Below are 22,562 nucleotides of genomic sequence, written 5' to 3'. Positions count from 1 at the left end.
CTGAGTAGTTCTCTGTTAGTTTGAACCTTTAGACAGTCTGAGGACTGAAATCTCAAAGGTTTCTCAGTACTTCTCTGTTAGTTTGAACTTTCTGGTTAACAGAAGCCTTAAAACTTGTGACCATGAGTCTTGATTTCACATTTAGACCATCCATCTGAGTTCTTCTCAGACATTCACCTGTGGGTTTTTTAGAAATCCTGAACAAACTTTGATTCACTTCACTGAACAGTAAAGTTTGTGGAGATCAGAAGGTAACATTAGTTTGATAAATGCCTTCAACTACTAGTAGACTTTATCTGGAAAGCAGTTTTCTGAAATGAGTTCTTAGTAAATCTGTCCACAATCAAACCAAGAACATAGAAAGAGTAAATGTTTGAAGAAACAACTTGATGTTTTCATTTCAGACTAGAAAACACTTTAAGACCTTATCCGTTTTTGCTCTTTTTGATTGTTTTATTGTCTCTTCTGTTTAATTTGATCTTCTAAAGTTTAACTGATGTCTTTTCAAATGTTTTGTCTTTAGTTTGATTCTTCTTAAATGTTTAGTTTTGCTCTTTTCTCACCTTTTATTCTTTTCTAATGTCTGATTTGATTTCCAAATGTTTTGTTTTTTTAATGTTTAATTGTTTTTTCAAATGTTTTATTGGCTTGTTTGAATGTTTTTTTCTTTCCCAATATTTAATTTTTCGATTAAATCTTGAAGTTTTTTCTTTTTAAATGTTTTACCACCTTTTAATGTTAAATTTTCTTTTTAAATGCTTCATTGTATTTTCTGTTTAATTCCTATTTGAAGTTTTATTGTCTTTAAGATGTAATTTTCTAATTAAACATTTAATTTTTTAATTAAATGTTTTGTCTTTTTAAAGGTTTAATAATCTAATTAAATGTTTTGCATTTTTAAAAATGTTTAATATTCTTCTTGTTTAATTGTATTTTTTGAATGTGTAATTATCGAAAATATTTTATCTGTAATTTTGAATATTTGCATTTGAAAAATTCTGTTTAATTTCATAGTTACATGTATTGTATCTTGTTTAATTATCTAATTAAATATTTTGTCTGCTTAATATAAGTTAATTGTATTTAATGTTCATTTTTGTTTTTGAAAGTTTTATTGCATTAAACGTGTTTTTCCTTTGATTTAATTGCTTTTTTAATGTAGTTTATTTCTTTAATCTTTTTTTTTCTGTCAAAATTTTAACCCCAACCTTAAAAATTAAATAAACCCTTAAATCACAATGAAAATACTTCTGTTGTCACAATCATGAGTTAGTCAATTATTCAGTTTATCAATTCAACTTTATTTGTTTAGCACCTTTTACACACATGACAAAACTAAACAAGCAAAGAGAAAAAACTATGATTAAAACTATGATTAAAACTCAAAAACATATTTAAAAAAAAATTTACATCGCAGTAACGTGTTCAGGGGATGGAGGGAGGTTACTGAAGTCTTCTTGGGCTCACATGGTAAATAATTTAAAATATAAACTTGATAATCAGTCTAAGGAAACTGGAAACTGCAGAGCGACAGAAGAACCAACAATATCTCCTGTTTTCTCCTTTAATGAGTCGACTCTTCTTGTGCTTTCAGACCAAAGAACTACAGACTCTTCACAACCTGCTCAAACTCTTGGTACAGGACCTCACCACACGGGTCAAGAAGGTTTCCGTCTCATTTCTACTCTGAAGCTCACCTTCTGCTGCTCAAACTGCTGACAAATGTTTCTGCTGCTCTAAAGTCTGGTCTCCAGAACTTCCTAAAAACTCTCAGAGTCTCTTCTGCTGCAGGTTGCTTTGTAGAACTGTTCCAGAAAACCTCACTAAACCACATGGAGGGGCCTCAAGATAGTCGTCCAAATGAAACCATACAAAAACCAAACTAGCACAACCCAAACGCTAAAGTCTCCTGCAGCCTACCAGAGAACCTCTGAGAACAGAGAATCAGGACAGGAACTCTTACCTTCTGGACAACCAACGTTGGTTCTCAAACAAGAACACAGAATGTGTCTGACCAAAAACCTCTAAAGACTCACTACAGCCAAGATAAAGACACAACTCAGCTGCATCAAATCCACTAATCACTGCATACATTAGGACCATGTGGCTAAAGAACCACATTTACCAAGACAAGTATCCAATACAAAGCCCTAAAACACACCAAGAAACACATTAAAGACGATTTTACTGCTAGAAGCTGCAAGCCAACGCCTAAAGAACAAGCTAAAGCAATGGAGCCAAACCCGGTTCACTGGTGAAGAGAAGCAGAGGAAATGTTTGTCTGCAGCTAAATAAAGCAGGAAGACACTGAGCTGCTCAGGTGTTCCTGATAACACCAAGCAGCCACCTGGACAGCCAATAGGAACACCGCTTACTGGAAGTCCAGAGGGCTGGGTTAGTGAAGGAAATTTAATTTAAAGTTGAAGCAGAAAGTTAACAAAGAAAGTTGAAAACCACCTTCTGATACCTGAAATCTCTGAGTTTTCACACAAAGAACACCTGAACATGTCAAACTGGTTCCATAGTAGAACCATCATTGTAAAAACGTCATAGTATGGTGTGTTGCTCAAAAAACATTAGGACCCAGCTGTCAGGGGACAAACATGTAAGAAACATGAGAACAGAGAGAACCCAACCAGTAGGTCACAGTTTATCATCCCCCAGTCATCTCCTGAAGTCCATATGGTGAGAGACATCAGTATCTGGTTGTTCATTTACCAGAGGATGCTTATAATCATGCTGATGTGGTCTGTACTCTACAGTATTTTAGTGACTCAATAAATGCCTAAGTTGTTTTTTTAAAATGCTTTTAGTTTTTAATAAATATTTAACAGCCTATATGTAATCAATAAATGGCCTTTGCCTATCTTAAGAAAAATTCACTCAGAACTCTGATATGTTAACAGTACTAAATAAATCAATAAATACATGCATACACACAAAAATAAGTTAATACATTAACTGTGTTTAGATAAGATTTAGATTTTTAAAAACGTTGTTTATGTTTTTGCAGAATCCAGTATTACTCACTGGTTGGTCATTACATTTTATTAGTTTGATTTCACTGTTTAAAATGATGCTACCTCTTTTCAGACAGAACCTGTGATAATAAAACAATACAAAATTTTAGTTCTGTGTTAATAAAGCACTTAAAGCTTTAAGTATGGCTAAATGCTTTTTTGACATGTGACATGGAGCCATTTCAAAGCAGCTACAGAGAAGTCGACGCAGTAGCCTGAGTTCCATTCCAGCTCACGGCTCTTTGCTGCAGGTCTTCCCCCTATTCTTCTCCCTACTTTCATGTCTGCCTCTCTACTAACCTGTCAAATAAAGCAAAAAAAAAAAAAAAAAAAACTTAAAAAAAAAGAAATCTGTTTTCATTTTGACACGAAAAAGTCTTTTTGTAACTTCTTGCTTAAAATACCAAATTAAATTTACCACAATTCACTGTTGAAAAGGTATAAAAAGACAATGTGTAAGTACTTTTAATATGCACTGCATCACTACATTACCCAAACTGATAAATAGAATGACTGTGGAAACTTTGGGAGACATTCTCAAAGAGCCTCTGCTATTTATTAAATGCAATAATGAACCCGTGGGAAATGTTGTGTTTCAGACGGCATGGCTTGAAAAATGAGGCACTGATGTCTGGTGGGGGCACTAAGAGAGGGCTTGCCCAGACACAACGAGGTCTAGCATATAAATACTTTGTGAAAAGCAGCAAATAAAGACATCTGCTTCAAAAACAAGAGGTCACAAAAAAATACAAATAATCCCTGTATAAGGTACCAGATGTTGGGAGAATTATAAAGGACAACGAACAAAAGACGATAGAAAATGAGCCTCATCAAAAATGTAATATTCTCCATTACTTACTCAGAGTCACTCGATCATCTGTGGACAAATTCATCTGTTTGGGGGACCCTGTTGCTTCTATGTTTGCTGGAGGGGTTGTGTTGCTCTTCCTTTCTCTTAAAAATACCTCAAAGATGTTTTATTGAATTCAAGTCAGGGGACATACTTGAACTAGTCGCAGTTTTTTTCTTCCTTAGAAACTCTTGTGTCATTTTGGATGGTTATCATGGCTCTTCTTCAAGCTTCTGCACACTGAGTCATCTTGTCAGTCAATATTTTGGTATATCTGAAGGCATTCGTGGTTCTGATATCTCCAAAACACCTTTTGCACTTAAGCAGCCCCATATCATCCCGCTTCACTGTTAGGACTATGCATTCACTGCAGTAGCCCTGGCCAGGCTCATGCTGAACATGTAGCATCCCATCTGAGCTGAACAAATTTATCTTGGTCTCATCTGAACAAAGAATGTGCTCCAATATTCATTGGGCTTCTTTTCATGCACTTTAGCAAAAAGTAACTCTGATTTCCACAGACAACCCTTGTGTAATGTCTGAAGCTCTATGGCTCATTGTACCTCCTGATTACTGCTGCAACTGCGTTTCAGTTGATTTTAGTTCCATCTCTGTACAACCTTTCAATAAGTTTTCAGTTAGTCAAGCATTTTTTTTTAACAAGCAGCCATGATGCAGACACAGCCCATTGGTCAAAAAATAAAGTTCCAGTGTCATGGGCCATTTTATTTGCCATTTTTTAATATTCACTTTTGTTGCATTGGGATTTTACATTGGGGCCTGTATTTTCAATAGTCTTGTCAACTGACCAATAAGGAAATTATTGACAAGGATGTACTAACTTCTGTTTACCACTGTGAATCAGTTGGGAGACAGTCAAAAACTAACCAGTACTCTTAAACTAGTATACTGCCTGTCTCCTGGATTTCCAAATATGTTAATTTGTGAGAATTTGTTGAAACCCCACATAATCTAGTTAAAGGGCCCATGTAAGCAATAAAAGCAAGCAACAAGACTAGAGAATAACGCAGGACCCAAATGTAATTAAATAAAACGTGACAGTAAGACTTTTGGGGCCCCAGAGACAGCAGATTCCACGTTGCTAACCTGAAACACACACCAGACACTCTTCAGTTACTCTCACAGACATTTAAAAGGACCTGTCCTTGGTACTGAAATTAGTCACTCTATTAAAAGCCACTGCTAAAAGATGAGAGCTTCAACAACTCTGAGACGGAGTCAGAAACTCAACATAAACAACTCTAACCTGACAGAGTGGGGATTTTCCAGCACATTACAAAGCATCCTCCTCATCAACACCACGTCTTCAAATCTGTCATCAGCTCAAAACAAGAGGGTTCAGTGCCAAACACACTAAATATGCCGCTGGAGCACTACTGTACATGTGAGAGCATTCCTGCAGCCTCGACTGTAGTTAAAGTGCCAGATCCTGCCTGGTGAACGCACACAATAACAGACTAAGCAGGTGCGGAATGCCAGCTATGACACATGTGCACACATGTACATTGGCTCCATGTTGCAAACCAAAACACTTCATAATGACAGATGCTGCACCCTGGGGTGCTGCTGGGGGCCCAACTGTTGGCTTTCAGGCACAGCTTCAAGACAGGAGCTGCACCTTGTGGGAATAAAGCTGTAGCTCGTAGAAAACGGAAAATAGACTGAACCTTTTTAAAGGTTTCAAATGTGAAAGGAATGAGAAAGAAGACGATTCTTTGATGTATTGAGGCATCTCCTAAAGCAGGGGAGTCAAACATGTGGCCACGGGCCAAAATCGGTCCTCCAGAGGGTCCAATCTGGCCCCCAATGTAAAAATTACAGAGAAAACTAACTGCAGATTGTACATTTGTAAAACTATAAATTTTAAATAATTACGAGACCATGACAAGTTGTTTTGATCATAAATACTAGATTGTTCTTTTGTCATTTTGTGTCTGTTTTTTAATATTTTGTTTTTTGTTGCTTTTTGCATTTTTTTGTCTGACTTTTGCTGTCGCATGTTTTTGTCGTTTTGTTTCCTTTCTGTCTCGCTTGTGGTTTTTTGTCTATTTTTTTGTCATTTTGTTCCTTTTTTGTCACTTTCTAACCTTTTTGTCTAATCTTATTTGTTTTGTTTTGTTTGTCTCATTTTTTGTCATTTTGTTTTGTTTTTGTCATTTTGTCTCATTTTTAAATTATTTTGTCTTTTTTGTCTGACTTTTGTCATTCTCATTTAGTTTTTTCATCTTGCTTGCGTCGTCTACTTTTTTGTCATTTTTTTGTCATATTTTGTCTCGTTTGTGTCCATTTTTTGTCACTTTGTAAATTTTGTCATTTTTTTTTGTCTCTTTTATTTAGCTTCATGTCGTTTGTCTCATTTTACATCTCATTTTTGAAGTATTTTGTCTTGTTTTTGTTGTTTTTTGTCTTTTTTTGTCTGACTTTTGTCGTTTTGATCATAAAGTAAAATACTACATTGTTCAGTTCCAGATAGCTGTGACTAAATGTTTTGTTCCTTTGCAGATACACTGTGATCTTGGAAGTTGTAATGTGTAAATGATAAACTGAGGCACAAAGTTGTTGAAATTTAACTCATTTTTCTTGAGAAATTTCACGCTGTTCACAATATTTTTGTAAAAAAAATAATTTCTTAAATGTGAACATTGCCAAAACATACTTTTTTGCACTAAAACAAAGGAGTTGTGGTTATTTACAGGTTATTATGTTGTGATTTTACTGGTGCAGCCCACTGGAGATCAAATTGGGCTAAATGTGGCCCCTGGACTAAAATGAGTTTGACACCCTTGTCCTAAAGAATCATAAGACAACAAGGAGACAACACATGTGTCCAAACAACAGATGGTCTGAGCTGCAAGTCAGCTGGTGGGTGTAAAGACAAATAAACAGGTTTTGCAGTCGTTTAAAGGTTTATGTGAAAGGCACTTTTAATCTCAGAGAACCAAAATGTTTAAAAGAAAACTGAATGTTTCCAGACCTTGTCAGGTTTTGAATTCAATGTTCGGTTTGTAAAACAAAACTTTGAGTGTAGATTAAATCACAATCAAAACTAGTTGTTGAGACGGTCAGCATTTCAGTGTAAAAAAGGAGAGGCTTCAACACTTCTGCTTAACAATTTTAGAAATATAGTTAAATTATATGAAGCAACAGGATAAACACAAACCCATGCCCTCAAAAATGAAAAAGATAACAATATTTTAAAAATAGCTTAGAGTTGATGAATGTAACTTAAAAGGATTTTCAGTTAATGTACAGCAGCTTTGACATTCAGCAATATCAAAGAGGTTAGAACACCAGAGGTTAAAAACCAAAATGGCTTTTTCTGCATACACCAGCAGCTTAGTTCACATTTCAGTTAAAGCGCTTAAGACATATAAATTGTAGCACCAATATTAAGACATCTGAGAAAGCTTTTTTTCCTCACAAACACATAAGAAGTATATGAAAACATAATGATGAAGTAAAATTCAAGCAGACCAACTTACCCATTCATAGAAAACATTGTAGAGGGAGGTGAAAAGCAAACACATACAGCACACGGGATATTTACGATATAGCTGACAGACACTGTCTTTGGCATATCACATAGATGTACAAAAAGAGCACAAAGCTAATGCTCCACTGGTGTTTTTCCATCCAGAACATGTTACTCTGACGTGGGGAGTGTTGTGCTGCTGGGAAGAGGAAGAAACCATTTCCAGTGAAAAGTGTCGGGGATAAATGCATCCGACGGTGCATTCATGGAGCGGAGGAGCCTGAGATCAGAGCAGGGACCTGGGAAGAAAACAAGATGATGTTTTAACGGTGTGCATCAGTGAGGGAGTGTAGCCTTACAGACTGGAGTCTTGGCACTGAGTCAACGAGGTAATAACTCCAGGGAGAAAAGAAAGGCTCAAACCATATTGACAACGACTACTTATGAAATATTTACAGTGACACAATGCCAGGAAAGGTAGAAAGGTTTATGAGACAATACCTATGAGAGTGTCGTTTGTGAGCATGCTCAGAAGAGCCCTGTGATCTCCTCTGTGACCGGGTCAAGGTCAATGTCGTAGAAGCAAGGTCGGGTCGGCAGGCCAGGCATTGTGCTCATCTGAGGTGAGAGACAAACACATCACAGGTATGAACTTATAAGATTCTAAATATTATACAACATTTGATTGACAGTGATCACAGACACAGCAAACTGTAGGCTTGATATGTAGAAAATTACTGTAAAAGATAAACAAACATCCACCCAAAATACTGTTACATTTTCCTGATAACTGTCTTCTTATCTCTGTAGAGAAAAGACCAAATGGTGAAGACATTCAGATCAGAGGGTTTGAGGGTTAAATTGAGTCAGAAACTGTAAAAACAGAAAGAACAGTCAGATTTTCAACTTTGAGACGGTCTTTGAACTACTCATCTGTAATGTGCAGTTTCAGCAGGAATCTGAAACAAATCCAAGCTTAAAATCATGATTTTTTTTTGGTCTTTTTGCCTTTATTATGTACAGGACAGTGGAGAGAGAGACAGGGAACCTGGGTAGAAGAGTGGAGGAATGACATGCAGTAAATGGCCATGGGCTGGATTTGAACCCATGACCGCTGCATCAAGGACTCTACACCTGTTTATGGGTCTCCCACTCTGCCAGCTGAGCGATCTGTTCGCCCAACATCAGTATATTTAATCAAACTTGCTATATCCTAATTATCCAACTCAAAAATTTAAGAAAAATAAACAGATTCTGTAAAAAAAAACAAAAGATTCTGCTCTCATCAATGCAATTGAGAAGCTATTTTTTTATGATTTATGGCATTATAACTTTGCTATGCTGCACAGAAGACATTTTGACTTCTATCTACGGCTGTCCTGTTTTTATTTACTGTCTTCACATTTACTTTTTGCACACAAGAAAGTTCTACTCAATTTCCAAATGACTGGACCTAACTGAGGAACAAGTTGGTTCAAATCTTCTGTTGTCTTTGATTTTGTGCAAAGCTCATAAAACTGTCAGCAACCATGGAATCAAATAAGATGGAAAGATCACAATCTATATAATAACCAAAACCTCGCATTAAATCCTTCACCACAACACAGCTGCTCTACACCTAACGATGGTGCACTAAGATTTAGCATCGAAATGTGTGTAAATTACTGCAGCATAGGATCAACCTCCGCTGGTTCAATAACTATAATCTAGACTCATTTAACTCAGCATTAGCGGAGATCAATTTAGCTGGAGAAAATACTAGCCTTGTACTCAATGTCGGCAAAATATAGAAAACAAAAGGCTGCCTCCCGGATATGAGACAAAGTTAATAAGCACAATACAGAGTCATAGTAGTAAGAGTAACCACCTCTAAAATGGATTAAGTTCATGAGCAGAGAACCTCTTGGCTTTCAGTGCATCACATTGAGCTTTGATTTGGCCTAAAAGAAAGTGCTTATTGCGTTATTTTGAAGAAATGTAGGAGGTAAATTATATTAGTTTTTATTTTTTGAAAGCAAAGACAAGTGATCACTGTGCAGGCCACACACCTGTCAATAGGACTGTCTGATCCTCATTCTTGAGTTTCTGAACTGACAACAGAGGAATCAAAGGTGCCTCAGACTTTTCTGACTGCCAATATAATGTTTCCCAACATTTTCTGTCCACGTCCCTATGACTTAAACTCAGTTACATAACATTTCCTCACAGCAATTATAAAGACTAAAACGGCCCTGTTCATATCCACAGTGTGTTGTTGTGTTTGTCAGAGCTCTGCTACTGTAACAAGCTGATAAACTCCCATCAGAACCATTGAGCTATATTCAATAAGGAAAAGAAGTATAATTGACAGCAGAAAGCCTTCTAAATGTAATTTGTGGCACAGCCAGAGAGTCATTGGAAATTCATAAGATACTGACATCCTGCGCTATGAGCAACTCAGCAAAACTAATCTGCGTAACTCTAAGGTAAGTCAATGTGAATCCAATTCAGCTTCACTGTTTGTTTCTTGGCAGGTGAAAAGAAAGACCTCATGTGTGACTCAGAAGGCACTTCCCCTCCATCAAAGTCCAGCCAGATCGTCCCGTCTGCTCTGAAAAGTAAATTATGTTGCTCATTAGACAGGCAGCGACATTCTTTGCATGCTTCCCTTCTTCTGACCCGGGGCAGTTTTATAGGGCTATTAGTGGAAATGAGACAGGAGGAAGTGACCAACGAGTTTCCTGTCTGAGGAAATGCGGCTCTGCAAGTAAACCAAAGGGACAAAACAGGGAGGACGTGCTTACACAGTGGAACAGAGTGGATGCTAGTTGCTCACTCTTACTGTTAGCCAGTCAACGGTGTGCTTTCCAAAGTCCACCCAGTAAGCTTCATCAGTGGTTAACTGATGACTCAAACTATGAGCAGATTTAAAGGAATTCAATATCAGTGTATTGTATTACTCTCTAATGGAATACATGAAGAGCAGTGATGACAGGGAATTACTTAATTCCTTGGACTCCTTTTAGTTATGACATCACTTGCTCGCTGTAGCCGTGACACTATATAAAGGAAGTAAATCAAATGAGCTGGTGACTTCATCCTATCAGTGGAATGAAAGACTTAGTGAGTTGATAAACGACTGAATGAATGTAATAGAACAGAATCTGGGTGCTACACTAATAGCAATGAGTCTCTGTCATATGAGGTGTGAATAAAAGCTAAATAAAGCCTGTTTTATACATAACATGCAACAAATTTTTTAACTGCAGCATATGAACTTTGACAAAAGCTGATTTGTCTGAGTGAAGAAAATCATCACAGTGCGATGCTGTTAGATCCTGACCAATCCTGTCTTTATGTCGAGAATAATTTATGCGTCACTAAAATGAATAAATTAAACTATTGCTGTTGTTCAATGTTCATAAATGAACACAGCGTTCTCCCTTGGGAGACGCTCATATAGCTGCTACTGCTGTCTAACGCTGTAAATATTTAATAAACTCAGAGTAAAGATTCCTACAAACAGCTGGAGGCAACAAACTTAACGTCAGCTGTTTTGTTTTGTAAAAACCCAGATAAGATTCATCACTGGTGAGACTGATTAATCTGACCTGCAGACACTGCAGTAAAGCTTGATTTTTATGGACAATTCAGTTTGAAACAGATGTGAAATTGCAGGACAAAGTGAACAAGAGGTGTTTAATGATTTTGGCATGTAAACTGTCTTCTTTGCTCTCTGTGATGTTTGTGGAACAATAATGGAGCTGAAATGTGAAAAAAAGTTTCCCCAAATCAATTACACAACTCAAAGTATGTCACTTGTGCTTGCAATATTTAAGCTACCGTACTTTAGAAAGGTAGTTCCATGTTGGCAAGCAAAGAGCATTGTGGGACTTCAGCTCATAAAGGGGCACCATGACAATATCTTCTGTGATGCCTAATGACTACCAGCCAGTGCAAGTGCTAATTGAAGCTGGGATCAACTGGGATAGCGTTACTATATCCCAGTGGCTTATATAACCGGCATATCTGTGGCTTTATAATGTGACCTGGGTTTCAAATAGGGACATCAGCATAAGACAGTTAATCAGTTGTCAATAATGTTGATAATGCTGAATTTGTCAAGACCGTTCTTCAAACTGAAGACACCTGTGTGACAGCATACCAAAACAAAGAATCGAGCTTAGCTTCATGCCCACACTGATGAGTTAAACACTGCCTTGATTGGACATTCCTAAATTCTATGCTTTGTAGAAAAACAACATATCAAACTCAAATAGCTCTGATATTACATCAAGGATGTTCTCTGGGATTCAACCAAGCATTCAGTGTTACAGGCACTCTTCAGAAAAAAGCATTTGTTTAATTAAAAGTTAAAAAAAAGTCTTTCTGTGTAAATATCTCGTGTTACAACGTGGACACCTGTGGCTTATAGACAAGTGCGGCCTATATATGTACAAATTTTTTTCTTCTTAAATTTAGTGGGTGTGGCTTATACTCAGGTGTGCTCAATAGTCCGGAAATTATGGTATATTACATTATCTACCTTGTACCAACCACAGCTCCTTTGCAAATGTGTAATAAGACAAGATGTAGGCTTAAGCCAACTGTGTATAGTGTACAATGACCCAACCTACAAATGCACAAAAGCCGTCAGCAGAGTCCTCAGTTCAAATCCTAGCTGCCCAAGATTTTTACTGCATGTCATTACCCTGCTCTTTACCACATTTCCTGTCTGTCGTCACAGCCTCTTTAACATATATAAAAAAAAGACATAACAAAAAATAAAACTACTGTCTATTAAAGTAGGCATCCTCATGTCAAAACAACCAGCTGACTAATAATCAGGAGAGCATGCAATGATGATAGTACATCATGCAGTAAAATACCCCTGACATTCAGAGAAATTAGCTAATTACCATAAAATGAAGTCAGAAAGCATGATGGCTACAAAACTGTCAACCATCGCTTCCCATATAACTCTGATTTATGTATAAAATGCAGCTGGCTTACCATCCCATTTACCAAAGTGGAGCTAAAATAGAGAAATTTCCCTCATTGCTCCTCACCTAGATCACACAGGTTTTATGTATTTGCTTGAATAAAACAGATGTGGACAACAAACTGTCAGCTCACAGGAAGAAACAACTCAAAAAGTTTTTTTTTAAAAATGAAATAAAAGAAATTAATTTTAACTTTCCTCTGTTTGGAATAAAATATTACATAGAACATCTAAACACAAAAAACAAAACTGTCAACGTTTTGAAGGCAACAAAAGATGTGTTGTTCTGCCAGTCCTCCACTCAAGCCTGAAAACAAGCTGGCACTCGCAAAAACACATAACACTCCGTGGCTAAAGTTGGAAACCCCACTTGGCCAAATAAGTCCCTTCATTATGTCCAAACACAATGCGGCTTTGTGGGAGAAAACCCTGGAGGAGACAATGTAGCTTGATTTCTACCCCCCACTGATTCTGGAGATGAGTCTCAGTCCACAAACACCACAGTTTCTAAAGAAGAGGGCTGAGAAGATTATGAAACTGAAATAAAAACACACAGAACACTTGTGTGATTTTAATACCAAAGGAGCATGAGAGAAAATGAAATCAGTAAGATTAAGGCCTCATCCACATTTAGAGGGACTTTTTAAAAAAACATCTTTATTCATTCTCAAAACAGATCTTAATAAAAAAGTAACCCAAGTCCCGTCAAGAGCATGCCAAACCAACAGGCCACAACACAGCCCTAAAACTGCACTGGCCAATCAGGAGCCTTAAAAAAGACATTATTGGTTCCAGCAGTATACAAACGATAGTGTATCGAGGACAGATAAATTATATGTGTATAGTGACTTTGACGTCTTTGTTCCTCCAAATAGCAGAAGAGTAACAGTGCATTTATGTGTAAACATGTAAAACGTGCAGTTGGCAAGCTTCGTACCAGCACTATTCTGGCCCCAATGATGTCAACATTGATTGACTGATTCATAATATGTTTTAACTTGTATTATACACTGTTTTTCTTATTGTCTTTTTTTTAAATTTAGGGTAGTAGAGAGAGGCAGACAGGAAAGTGGGGAGAAGAATGTGGGGAAGGACCCATGGCTGCTGCATCAGGGACTATAGCCCCCGTTTATGGGTCACCCAATCAACCTGTTGAGCTACTGCTGCGCCTCCTTTCACTTAGACCGGGAACACCCCACAAGAGCTGCAGTTTTGGAGATGCTCTGACCCACTCATCTAGTCATCACAATTTGGTCCTTGTCAAACTCACTCAAATCCATATGCTTGCCCATTTTTCCTGCTTCTAACACATCAACTTTGAGGACAAAACGTTCACTTGCTGCTTAATATATCCAACCCACTAACAGGTGGCATGATAAAGAGATAATCAGGATTATTCATTTCATTGTCAGTGGTCATAATGTTATACCTGATGGTTAAATATTACTATTGACCTACTCTATGCATCTAGTACTGCTGCAGTGACAATATGCAGCTGAAGAAGGAACTCAGACAGCTGAGAAATGAACACTGATGTGCTACTTTGCATGTGTAAGTTTTTTCCATATCTGAATCACTTTTAATACTTCAGTAACACTCCCTTTGAAACACAAGTCAACTTGCAGATAAACATATTTATAAGATGACTACAATTATCCAAAATAAATTAAGGTTTAATTTTATTTCATAGATTTAATCACAGACCTCAGACCAATCTGTAACTTGTTAAACATTAAGCAGCTATGAGAGCATGTAGAATACCAACCCTAGGAGGGAGTTTCTAAAAAACTCAACTGTTTAGGTTCAATGGTGCAGTGAATGCAGCTCTGAGGGGATATGAATTCTAGAGAGATCTATTGTTTTGCTTGCGACCCCTCCCTCACATATCTGAAGAATGACATCAGCCCCTTCCTGATTCTTCACCCTGTATAGAGCCTTTCCATGTACAGCTCCCCTCCTCCTATACTCACACCCTGTCACTGAGTAAGATCTGTCCACTTATTTGAACTAAGTGACTTCAGAATTTGTACATTTTGCCACTTTACACTGACTGAAAAACAAACAAACAGCAAAACATACTTTGCAAAAGCTGCATCAACGATAAAGCTGTGTCTTCTCCACATTTTCTATTTGAGGGCTTCTTGTCTATGAAGGTAAGTTTAAAAATAATCAAAAACTTGATAATGGGGTTTTCTTTTCATATTCTAGTGGGATGTACTTCTACAGTAGACAGTAACATTGGAGAACCTCACTGTTAAAACCAAAATGACGGCACTTTGCCCCTGCTGTCTGTCTGTCCGAGGCAAGAGGACCACATGCTAACATGGAAACCTTCTAAAACTTTGAAAATTTTAATCTATGGATCTGTCTGTCAGATGAAGGTGAAGCCAAGGAGTTAAAAGAACAATTAAGAGACCCCCTTTGGGTTAGAAACAGTTCAAGGGTTGTCAGTGTGAAGTGGCTCCATGGGCCAAAGCAGATCAAAGGCAGGTTTGAGAGAGTGGACAGACGCCACACCAAGACATTACTCCCTATTCCCAGCATGGCCAGTGTTTGACACCTCCGCCTCAGCCTATCAGAGCCCCGGCCCTCAGGGCACACTGGTGAAACAGCAGGAGGCAAAACACTCAGGAAGCGGCTTCCTTCCTGCCCAGCCCATCATCGACCAAGAGGCTCCAACCAGCCCAGTTAGCTGAAACCAGTAAGACGGTTGTCAGGGAAAAGGACCCCAATCTCAACTATGGCTCAGACATGAACTAATGGGAAGGAGGAATGCTGAAGGGACCAACCTGTGTGAGTAAACAGCCACAAAAGTGGCAGGACAAGGAGTCATGGACAGAAAGTTTCTGCTGTGTTCTCTAAAGAAGCCTGAAGAAAATAAAAACACTGCAGAAGTCCTGTTTCCTGGTAACACAGACGGGGCTATTAACACTGAACTACAAAACCTGCTGGCCGGTTTAAAAGATTAACTAGAAGAAAAAAAACACCAAAATTACACCACTCATCAGAGCCAGAAAACTGGAACAACAGAAAGATTTACCAGATTTTACACCTTCCAACAGTCCTTTAACTACTCATCTGTGACATGCTGTTTAGTCTGGAAGAATGTTCAGATCTATGTCTCATTTAAAAACTCACCAAAAACTGCTTGTACTAAAAAATAACTAACAAAAATGAAAATCTGCATGTGTGGGCACTTGGAAAAATGTTGTACACCTCGATTCAAGAGTTTTTTATGTTACTGTTTATCATTAATCAAAGAAGTTTTTTGTTTGTTATTTGTTTATATAATGTATGGCATTAAAAATGTGTTATATTGCTCTGAAGACATTTCTGAGTTCTCTCCACTTCTAGCTATGGTTGTGCTGTTTCCATAGAGGTAGAGGCAGTGGTCCACAACCCTGAGAGATCAAAGCGAGCAGTTGGAGGTATTAGTGCTTGAGGTGGATATTACAGTAACAATGAAATGGAAGGACATCAGGTAGTAAAATTAAGATTCCATATCTTGTGCAGTAAATAGGAAATCATAGCTGCGACATGTTTGTCAACTTGCAGACTTCAAAAGTGGAATACACAAACACAAACACAAGCATGTGTGTGGCTCTGTACATGAGGCTAAAATGTACATTTGTAGTGTAGAATAATCTCAACATGCTCCACATTTGACTTTAAATTAAAGTGATGATGCAAAATGGAATAAAAGGCAAAAAATTAAGAAAAGAAAAAGTATAAGATTAGGGACATTTGTAAAAATATGATATATGTTAGGTTTCACCAGTCTGCCTGATGAATCTACACACCTTTGATCTGCAGCACAGTATGAATGTGGTTCAGATACACTTTAAAGAATTTGTTTTGAACAGTATCTATTACAATACTATAGTTCTTCTACAGCTTTGATTCTGGCAGGACACATCTGCAATCCACAGAGATCTCACTGACGGTTTAGATTCTCGATGAATTAAAGCACACACACTTCTTACCACATCGGTGCAAGTTTGTAGATTTAATCTCTTTCAAACAGCTCTGTGGCTGTGAGATGTAAGGCAGCATGAACCCTGTTGTTAGCATTAACCTGTAGCTCCTGAACTGTTACGGGTCACATACCGTTCCCACAAGTGGGTAGATGAAGCCTGCCCCGACGCTAGCACGGACATCTCTGATAGGCAAAACAAATCCAGTGGGTGCACCCTTCTTCTCAGGCATGTGGGACAGGGACAGGTGGGTCTTGGCCATGCAGATGGGTAATGAACCATAGCCCTGTAGTAGGGAAAAAAGAGAGCATTACTAATGTGTGTGTTGGCGGGGAGAAAGTAAAACACGGAAAGAAGGACAGTGAAAGAAGACAAGCTGAGTGACTCCTGTCAGCGTGTGAGTCAGTGATCTTACTTGTTGATTGTAGTAATCTATCTTGCTCTTGGCCTCTGGAGACAGTTCAACGTCATCAGCCCCATACACTTTCCGGGCTATTGTTCTGATTTTCTCCACTATCGGCATCTATAGGAAAGACAGTGCATCAGAAACAGGTGGATACACAACAGCACTACAGTCGAAGGGAAGCAAGATTAGGTGAACTGAAAACACATCATTTTGACATCACAGTCAAGGGTTCAACACAGTGAATTAAATCATTCAACGTGTCAGACTTTGACCTGTAGTGCATCCCTTTGTTTTCCCATGCAGTCAAAAAAATAAAATAAAATAAAAGAATCTCTATTTGATAACCCCACTGTGGCAACAGAATCGCACAGTGCTACATATGAGCTGGAACTAGTCAGGGTTATATCTCTACAATATATTTAAAATGCCAATACTCCAGATAAGTGGCCATGTTGATTCATGCCTGGTGAAATCAAGGTCTAGTTGTTAGGAGCTGCCAAACGAAGGAAAACTGTAGTTCTTCTGTAAGCACCATACAAGCTACCAGCATGGAAAGTAAACAGAGTAAACAACGTAAAGTATGTAACTCATTTCATTTAGCTGAACCTAATGTACTTAAATTTGGATTCAATAAAGAAGTACCTATAGCAATCCTATTGTTGGAATCTTGGTATGCAGGCACATGTATGTTGTGAATGGAGCCTTGCAGACACACAGACATTGTAACAGGGTCAGCTAATTTAAGTCACAGCTTCCTAAACTCAGTAATTCAAAGCAGCTGATGTTTTTGACTTCGACATCTTTTACTGCAAACAAAGCATCAAATACTGAAAGACTAGGGACAGGGATATAAGATATCAGACTGTTTGACATGCCTTTAATACATGGCTATATCAATTACTAGACAAAAAAATTCTGCACTCACCTCTGTGTTGTACAGAAATTGGAAGTTGCTGGGTCTGTTTGCAGCCTCATCCACAGCCTTGGCCAACTCTACAGAGCCTCGTCCACCCTGAGCCCAGTGGTGACAGGGCACAGCGTCAGACGCACCACACTCTTTTGCTATTTGACACACAAGGTCGATCTCTGCCTGGGTGTCTGTCCTAAAGAATCAGGGAAACATTGTTTGCAGAGCTTGGTGACCATGCTGGAAAAATGAACTTAAGCACAAATGGTGGCTTAGTTTGCCAACAAGATGTATGGACTACCATATTATTTAACCCCCTACCCTCAAAACTTGCTGACAGGTTGGAAAGGCATGTGGTCTTTTAAATTAATAAATCAATCAATAAATAAACAAAACCCCCCCAAAAACCTGAGAGAGCCAGAATGTATTAAAAAAAACAAAGAATCAATGGATCTTCAACATTCCAACAGTCCTTGAACTAATCATGTGTGATGTGCAGTTTGGTCTGGAAACTTGCAATTGAAATATTTAATCCAATTTATTATACTCTAAATGTCTCATTTAACAGTTTGCCAAAAAGAAATGGTTGGATTCTGTCAAAAACAAAAAATACTGCACTCCTTAGTGCAATCACATAGTCATATTTGACTCAGTTGCAACCAACAGTCACACAACAAAAATTCAGGAATAATTCAGTCAACAAAGCTGAACTGCAGGTTGTGTTAAAACAGAGGAGATGGGAGACAAGCATAAAAAACTATTTAAAAATGTAACCAGTAAAATATCCATAGTATGTAGGTCCAACAATTTATCCAGTAGTGATAACACCGTGGTGGAGACCTGAAAAAAATGTCTCACTTGTTGATTCTTGTTTGAACTTCATTTAGTTTCTAGTTTTTTTTTAAACTTTGTAATACTGCACAAAAGATGGTTTTGACCTCCCCCATTTCTTAACGTGGTTGTGTTATTTCCATAGAAGTACGGAACTTTATAATGCAGAGAAAAAATGATCTCACACCGAGTAAAAGTGTGAGAGTAGAAAAAAAAATGTCCAAAACGACTTGCGGTTCACAGGGTGTAAGTATTGTATGTAACAGAACAGCCCTTCACTCAAGTTATCCTGTATTTTGGTGGATGTGTGTATCTGCATGTGTCTTACTTGAAGACATTGAGTGCGACCACGACTGGTACCCCAAACAGATGTGCAATCTGGATCTGTTTCTTTAGATTGCTACGGCAACCACCTGCAACTAGGCTGAGATTCTAGAGAAGAAAAAGACAGAAGAACGCAGATGTTAGAAACATATTATTGCAATTCAGCTGAAGATGAAGAAAACAGACCAGCAAAATGCACTACACAACTTATGGCTTCAGTATGTCTCAATAACACAGTCCCTTAAGGCAAGACTGGTTCCGTGTTATTCCCTTTTTTTCTCTCCCCTTGTTTCTCCCTTGATGCATCAAAACAATGGAAAAATCTATGGAAATTCCTGTAATATAGAACACGTACTAAGTCAAACATTCTTTAGTGTCACAGTGAAAATGGATTGTAAAAAAATGACCGTATAAATAAAACTCATAGTGAGAAAAGCTTTTATTACATCATCAGTGCAACAGGAAAAAAAATTGTCTGGGCAAGTATTTGGCAGAGGTATAATTTAAAGGGTATGACAGGAAATCTGTAATTCCAGAGGAAGCTTACTTTTATTACCTTCATTTCCTATTTACCCATTTAGCTGGCATTGTCCAAGCGAATAGAAATCAGAATTTATGACGTTTGCCTTAGCAATGACTTTTACATTTTCATTGATGTAGATATGTTAACATGTTTTATGTTATTACACTTGGACTGGTAATAAACTATAGTGTAATAAGTTTGTGGTAGTATCCTACTGTGCATGGTTGTGCAATAATTACTCCCATGTTCTGTTCCATACTACTATGTACAGGATGCCTGCTACTCCCAAACACATGTGTGTGTGTGTGTGTGTGTGTGTGTGTGTGTGTGTGTGTGTGTGTGTGTGTGTAGCCTCAGGCTCAGTGAAGTAAGGCCATACAGGTCCCATAAATTCATTTCCCTGACTCTGTTTGCCGCTGTACTGCTGGTTCCTATTACAGGCTTCACAATTAACTTATACTGCTTCATTATTTACTCAGCTGAACCTGCCTGAGCATCCAGTGAGCTTAGCCAGATATGGATGTGCATACACAGACACACACCAAACAGAATCTCTCCCTCCACTCTGGTAAGGTCCACATACCTGGAAACCAAATGTAAATGTTCTATTTGCGCTGTTAATTAAATAAGTGACCTTAACCATGTTGGTGGGCCAAGTATGTATATAAAGGTGTAGAATTAAATGTCAGTAACAATACAGCTGGAGGCCTGAGGGAGATTGGTTAAGTATAATTTGAAACGTTCTTTATGGCATCACACAGATCTCTGTAAAGTGTGTCAAAGGACGTCTCACATCCAGAGCTTATTCTGGCCCATATCACACAAATATGACTTAAAGGCGAGCCCTAGTAAAAACATTTTGATAAATCAGATCAAACACTGTGAGCACTGTGTTGCCTTGAAGTGCACAGAAAGTAACTTCATTTGTGCATTTACACCACCAAAATCCTAGTGAGCTGTAGGGTTTAAATACCACTATATGAAGTTCCTTTGTGTACTTCGTGCACAAACACCAGCAACTGAAACAGAGGAGAGCATGCCGGAGTTGGAGCTAAGAAATGCTGAACAATTATGTTTACCGAAATAATACCAACACACAAAAGAGAGAAGATGTCTGAACAGATTCAATCTACACTTGGACTGGTGGAGCAATGAAAATGAAAAAGAGCAGATAGCTGCATTAGCAGAATACTGATGATTGTGTGGGCATTATAAGCAGCCAGATATACAGTCACACCCTGTACATATTACATGTTCTTTCACAGAAGCATTATCTATGCACAAATTAATGTGCAATGTAAACAAAGCATATTACAACAAAGCAAACAAATCACAGTTGTTGCATTCTGCGTCTCAACAATGTGCAGTTACATTTCTGGGGAGGTCCATGCTACGTGGGTGTGCCTTAATCTGACAAATGGTAAATCAAGTTAAGGGCATGTTATGAACGTTGATGGCCGGAAAGCTACATTTAGAGGATGTTGTGTCACCACTGACATTTCTGCAAGGCTGCCATGGCTAAAAAAACAGAAACACCAAATAGAGTTATGTTAATGAGCACATGGTAGTTTTATAATTGGAGTCTCACTTTGGCCAATGAGCCTAAATAGCTTTAATTTTTCTGAAAACAACCTGACATTTATTAGTAAATGTAATAAAAACAGGCCCAGTTAATTATTTTAACTTGACTGGAAGTCAACTCTGTAGCTCAAACACTTCACATGCTAGTCCTGTCTCCCTGTAGTTTATCTTGAAGCCACACTGACTATGACCATTCCTGTGTGTGTGTGTGTGTGTGTGTGTGTGTGTGTGTGTGTGTCTGTATATTTGCGTGCGCTTATGTGTTATGTGGCTCATACTTCATCGATGTACTCTCTGGGAAGAGGTGCACCTGCGGACACCTACAAATACACAAAAACACAACAAATAATTGCACACTTCTGTAACATGTCGCAAAGCAATGTACTATCTCAGTTAGCATATTTCCACTTTGTTGTGGATCACATTTATTTGGAAGATGGAACCATTTTTCATGGGAAAAACAAATAGTGTGGCACTCATCTCAGCAATTGGGACACAAATAAATACCACGAAATGGTAATCAAATTTCTATAATTGTTTCAATTATATTAATTTAAGCTTTTTTTTTTCCATGGAGGATTGCACAAACATCTAGAAGTTACAAAATCTAAATGGAATGCCAGCTTGAGCTATCATAAATGTCATTCGTGTGTCCACTGGGGCTTATACTGTGTGTTTTTCTCACTGTCTATATGGAGGTCAGGATACAGGCTGAAAAAGTACAAAACGCCTAAAACGATTGGGCTGAACTGTACAGAAGATTTGTTGTTAGTTACAATGTCCGTGTAAAGGCATGCAACATTTAGTAACCACATTAGATTTTCTAAACTGTCAATTCTGAGTTGCAGCTTTTTAACGGCATAGCAGTTTTTCATGACCACTAAAAAGCACGTTACTCTTGCATGACAGTCCCAGATGCTAGTTTAGGTTGTTGGAGTCACACAAACCATGTATTACTGAATTTATCTGCATCATGATCACTACTCTGCATTGCATGTGATATTTCACAACAGCATGGCAAAAAGTAAACCAGAAAAATGTGAGATATCCAGCTGTATTTATCTACATAATTCATACCTGTTTCACGTGTTGTGGTGTGGTAACGGTGCTCAGTTAACTTACATTTGGGCCACCACCATGCATCTTCAGTGCTCGAACTGTTGCAACCAGCACCACCACATTGGGCCTCAAACCTGAAGCTCGGCATTTGATGTTGAAGAATTTTTCCATCCCAATGTCTGCTCCAAAACCTGCTTCAGTCACTATGAGGAAAGAGACATCAGGTTTTCGCTCAAAGCACAAACACGAATATAAATCAAATCCACATGACGACCAGTAAGTTATTGAGTTTGTCTTCATGAGTTGAAAAGACAACCAGAATGTAAGGAGATGGTGGTTTAAACAGTGATCTGTACACTAAAACAAAGCTATAGCAGCAGAACTGGGGGGAGAAAACGACATGCTGACCTGATCATGTGCTTGCCATCTACTACATTCATCATTTGATCATTTGTGTCATCACTGCTTGGCACTGTAATGTAAAGGTTTCATATGGGACAACATATATGCTGAAACAAATATATCTATAATGGGCCAATATTGGAAGATAGTATCATCGATCGACACATTGGGCTCAAGTCTAGACACGTGAGCTCTATTAGATGTCTTAAAA

General features: G+C 38.0%; 1 protein-coding gene across 1 annotated transcript in view; it reads right to left on the bottom strand.

Moving 5' to 3' along the window:
• Positions 1 to 6,789: 6,789 nt before the first annotated feature.
• The window catches only part of mthfd1l (methylenetetrahydrofolate dehydrogenase (NADP+ dependent) 1 like), a 42,829-nt gene continuing 27,056 nt past the window's right edge, over positions 6,790 to 22,562 (bottom strand). The window contains exons 21-28 of the mRNA XM_023279817.3: positions 22,013 to 22,152; positions 21,169 to 21,210; positions 18,791 to 18,894; positions 17,650 to 17,827; positions 16,734 to 16,841; positions 16,452 to 16,604; positions 7,865 to 7,981; positions 6,790 to 7,662 (exon numbers count right to left, since the gene is read on the bottom strand). Of these exons, the coding sequence (XP_023135585.2) occupies positions 7,892 to 7,981; positions 16,452 to 16,604; positions 16,734 to 16,841; positions 17,650 to 17,827; positions 18,791 to 18,894; positions 21,169 to 21,210; positions 22,013 to 22,152 (815 nt within the window). The 3' untranslated portion in view covers positions 6,790 to 7,662; positions 7,865 to 7,891. The remainder of the gene's footprint in view (positions 7,663 to 7,864; positions 7,982 to 16,451; positions 16,605 to 16,733; positions 16,842 to 17,649; positions 17,828 to 18,790; positions 18,895 to 21,168; positions 21,211 to 22,012; positions 22,153 to 22,562) is intronic.

Source organism: Amphiprion ocellaris, chromosome 12, assembly GCF_022539595.1.
Source record: "Amphiprion ocellaris isolate individual 3 ecotype Okinawa chromosome 12, ASM2253959v1, whole genome shotgun sequence".
Taxonomy (NCBI): domain Eukaryota; kingdom Metazoa; phylum Chordata; class Actinopteri; family Pomacentridae; genus Amphiprion; species Amphiprion ocellaris.
Note: the sequence above shows the minus strand (reverse complement) of the source record. Positions and strands in the feature narration are given on the sequence as shown.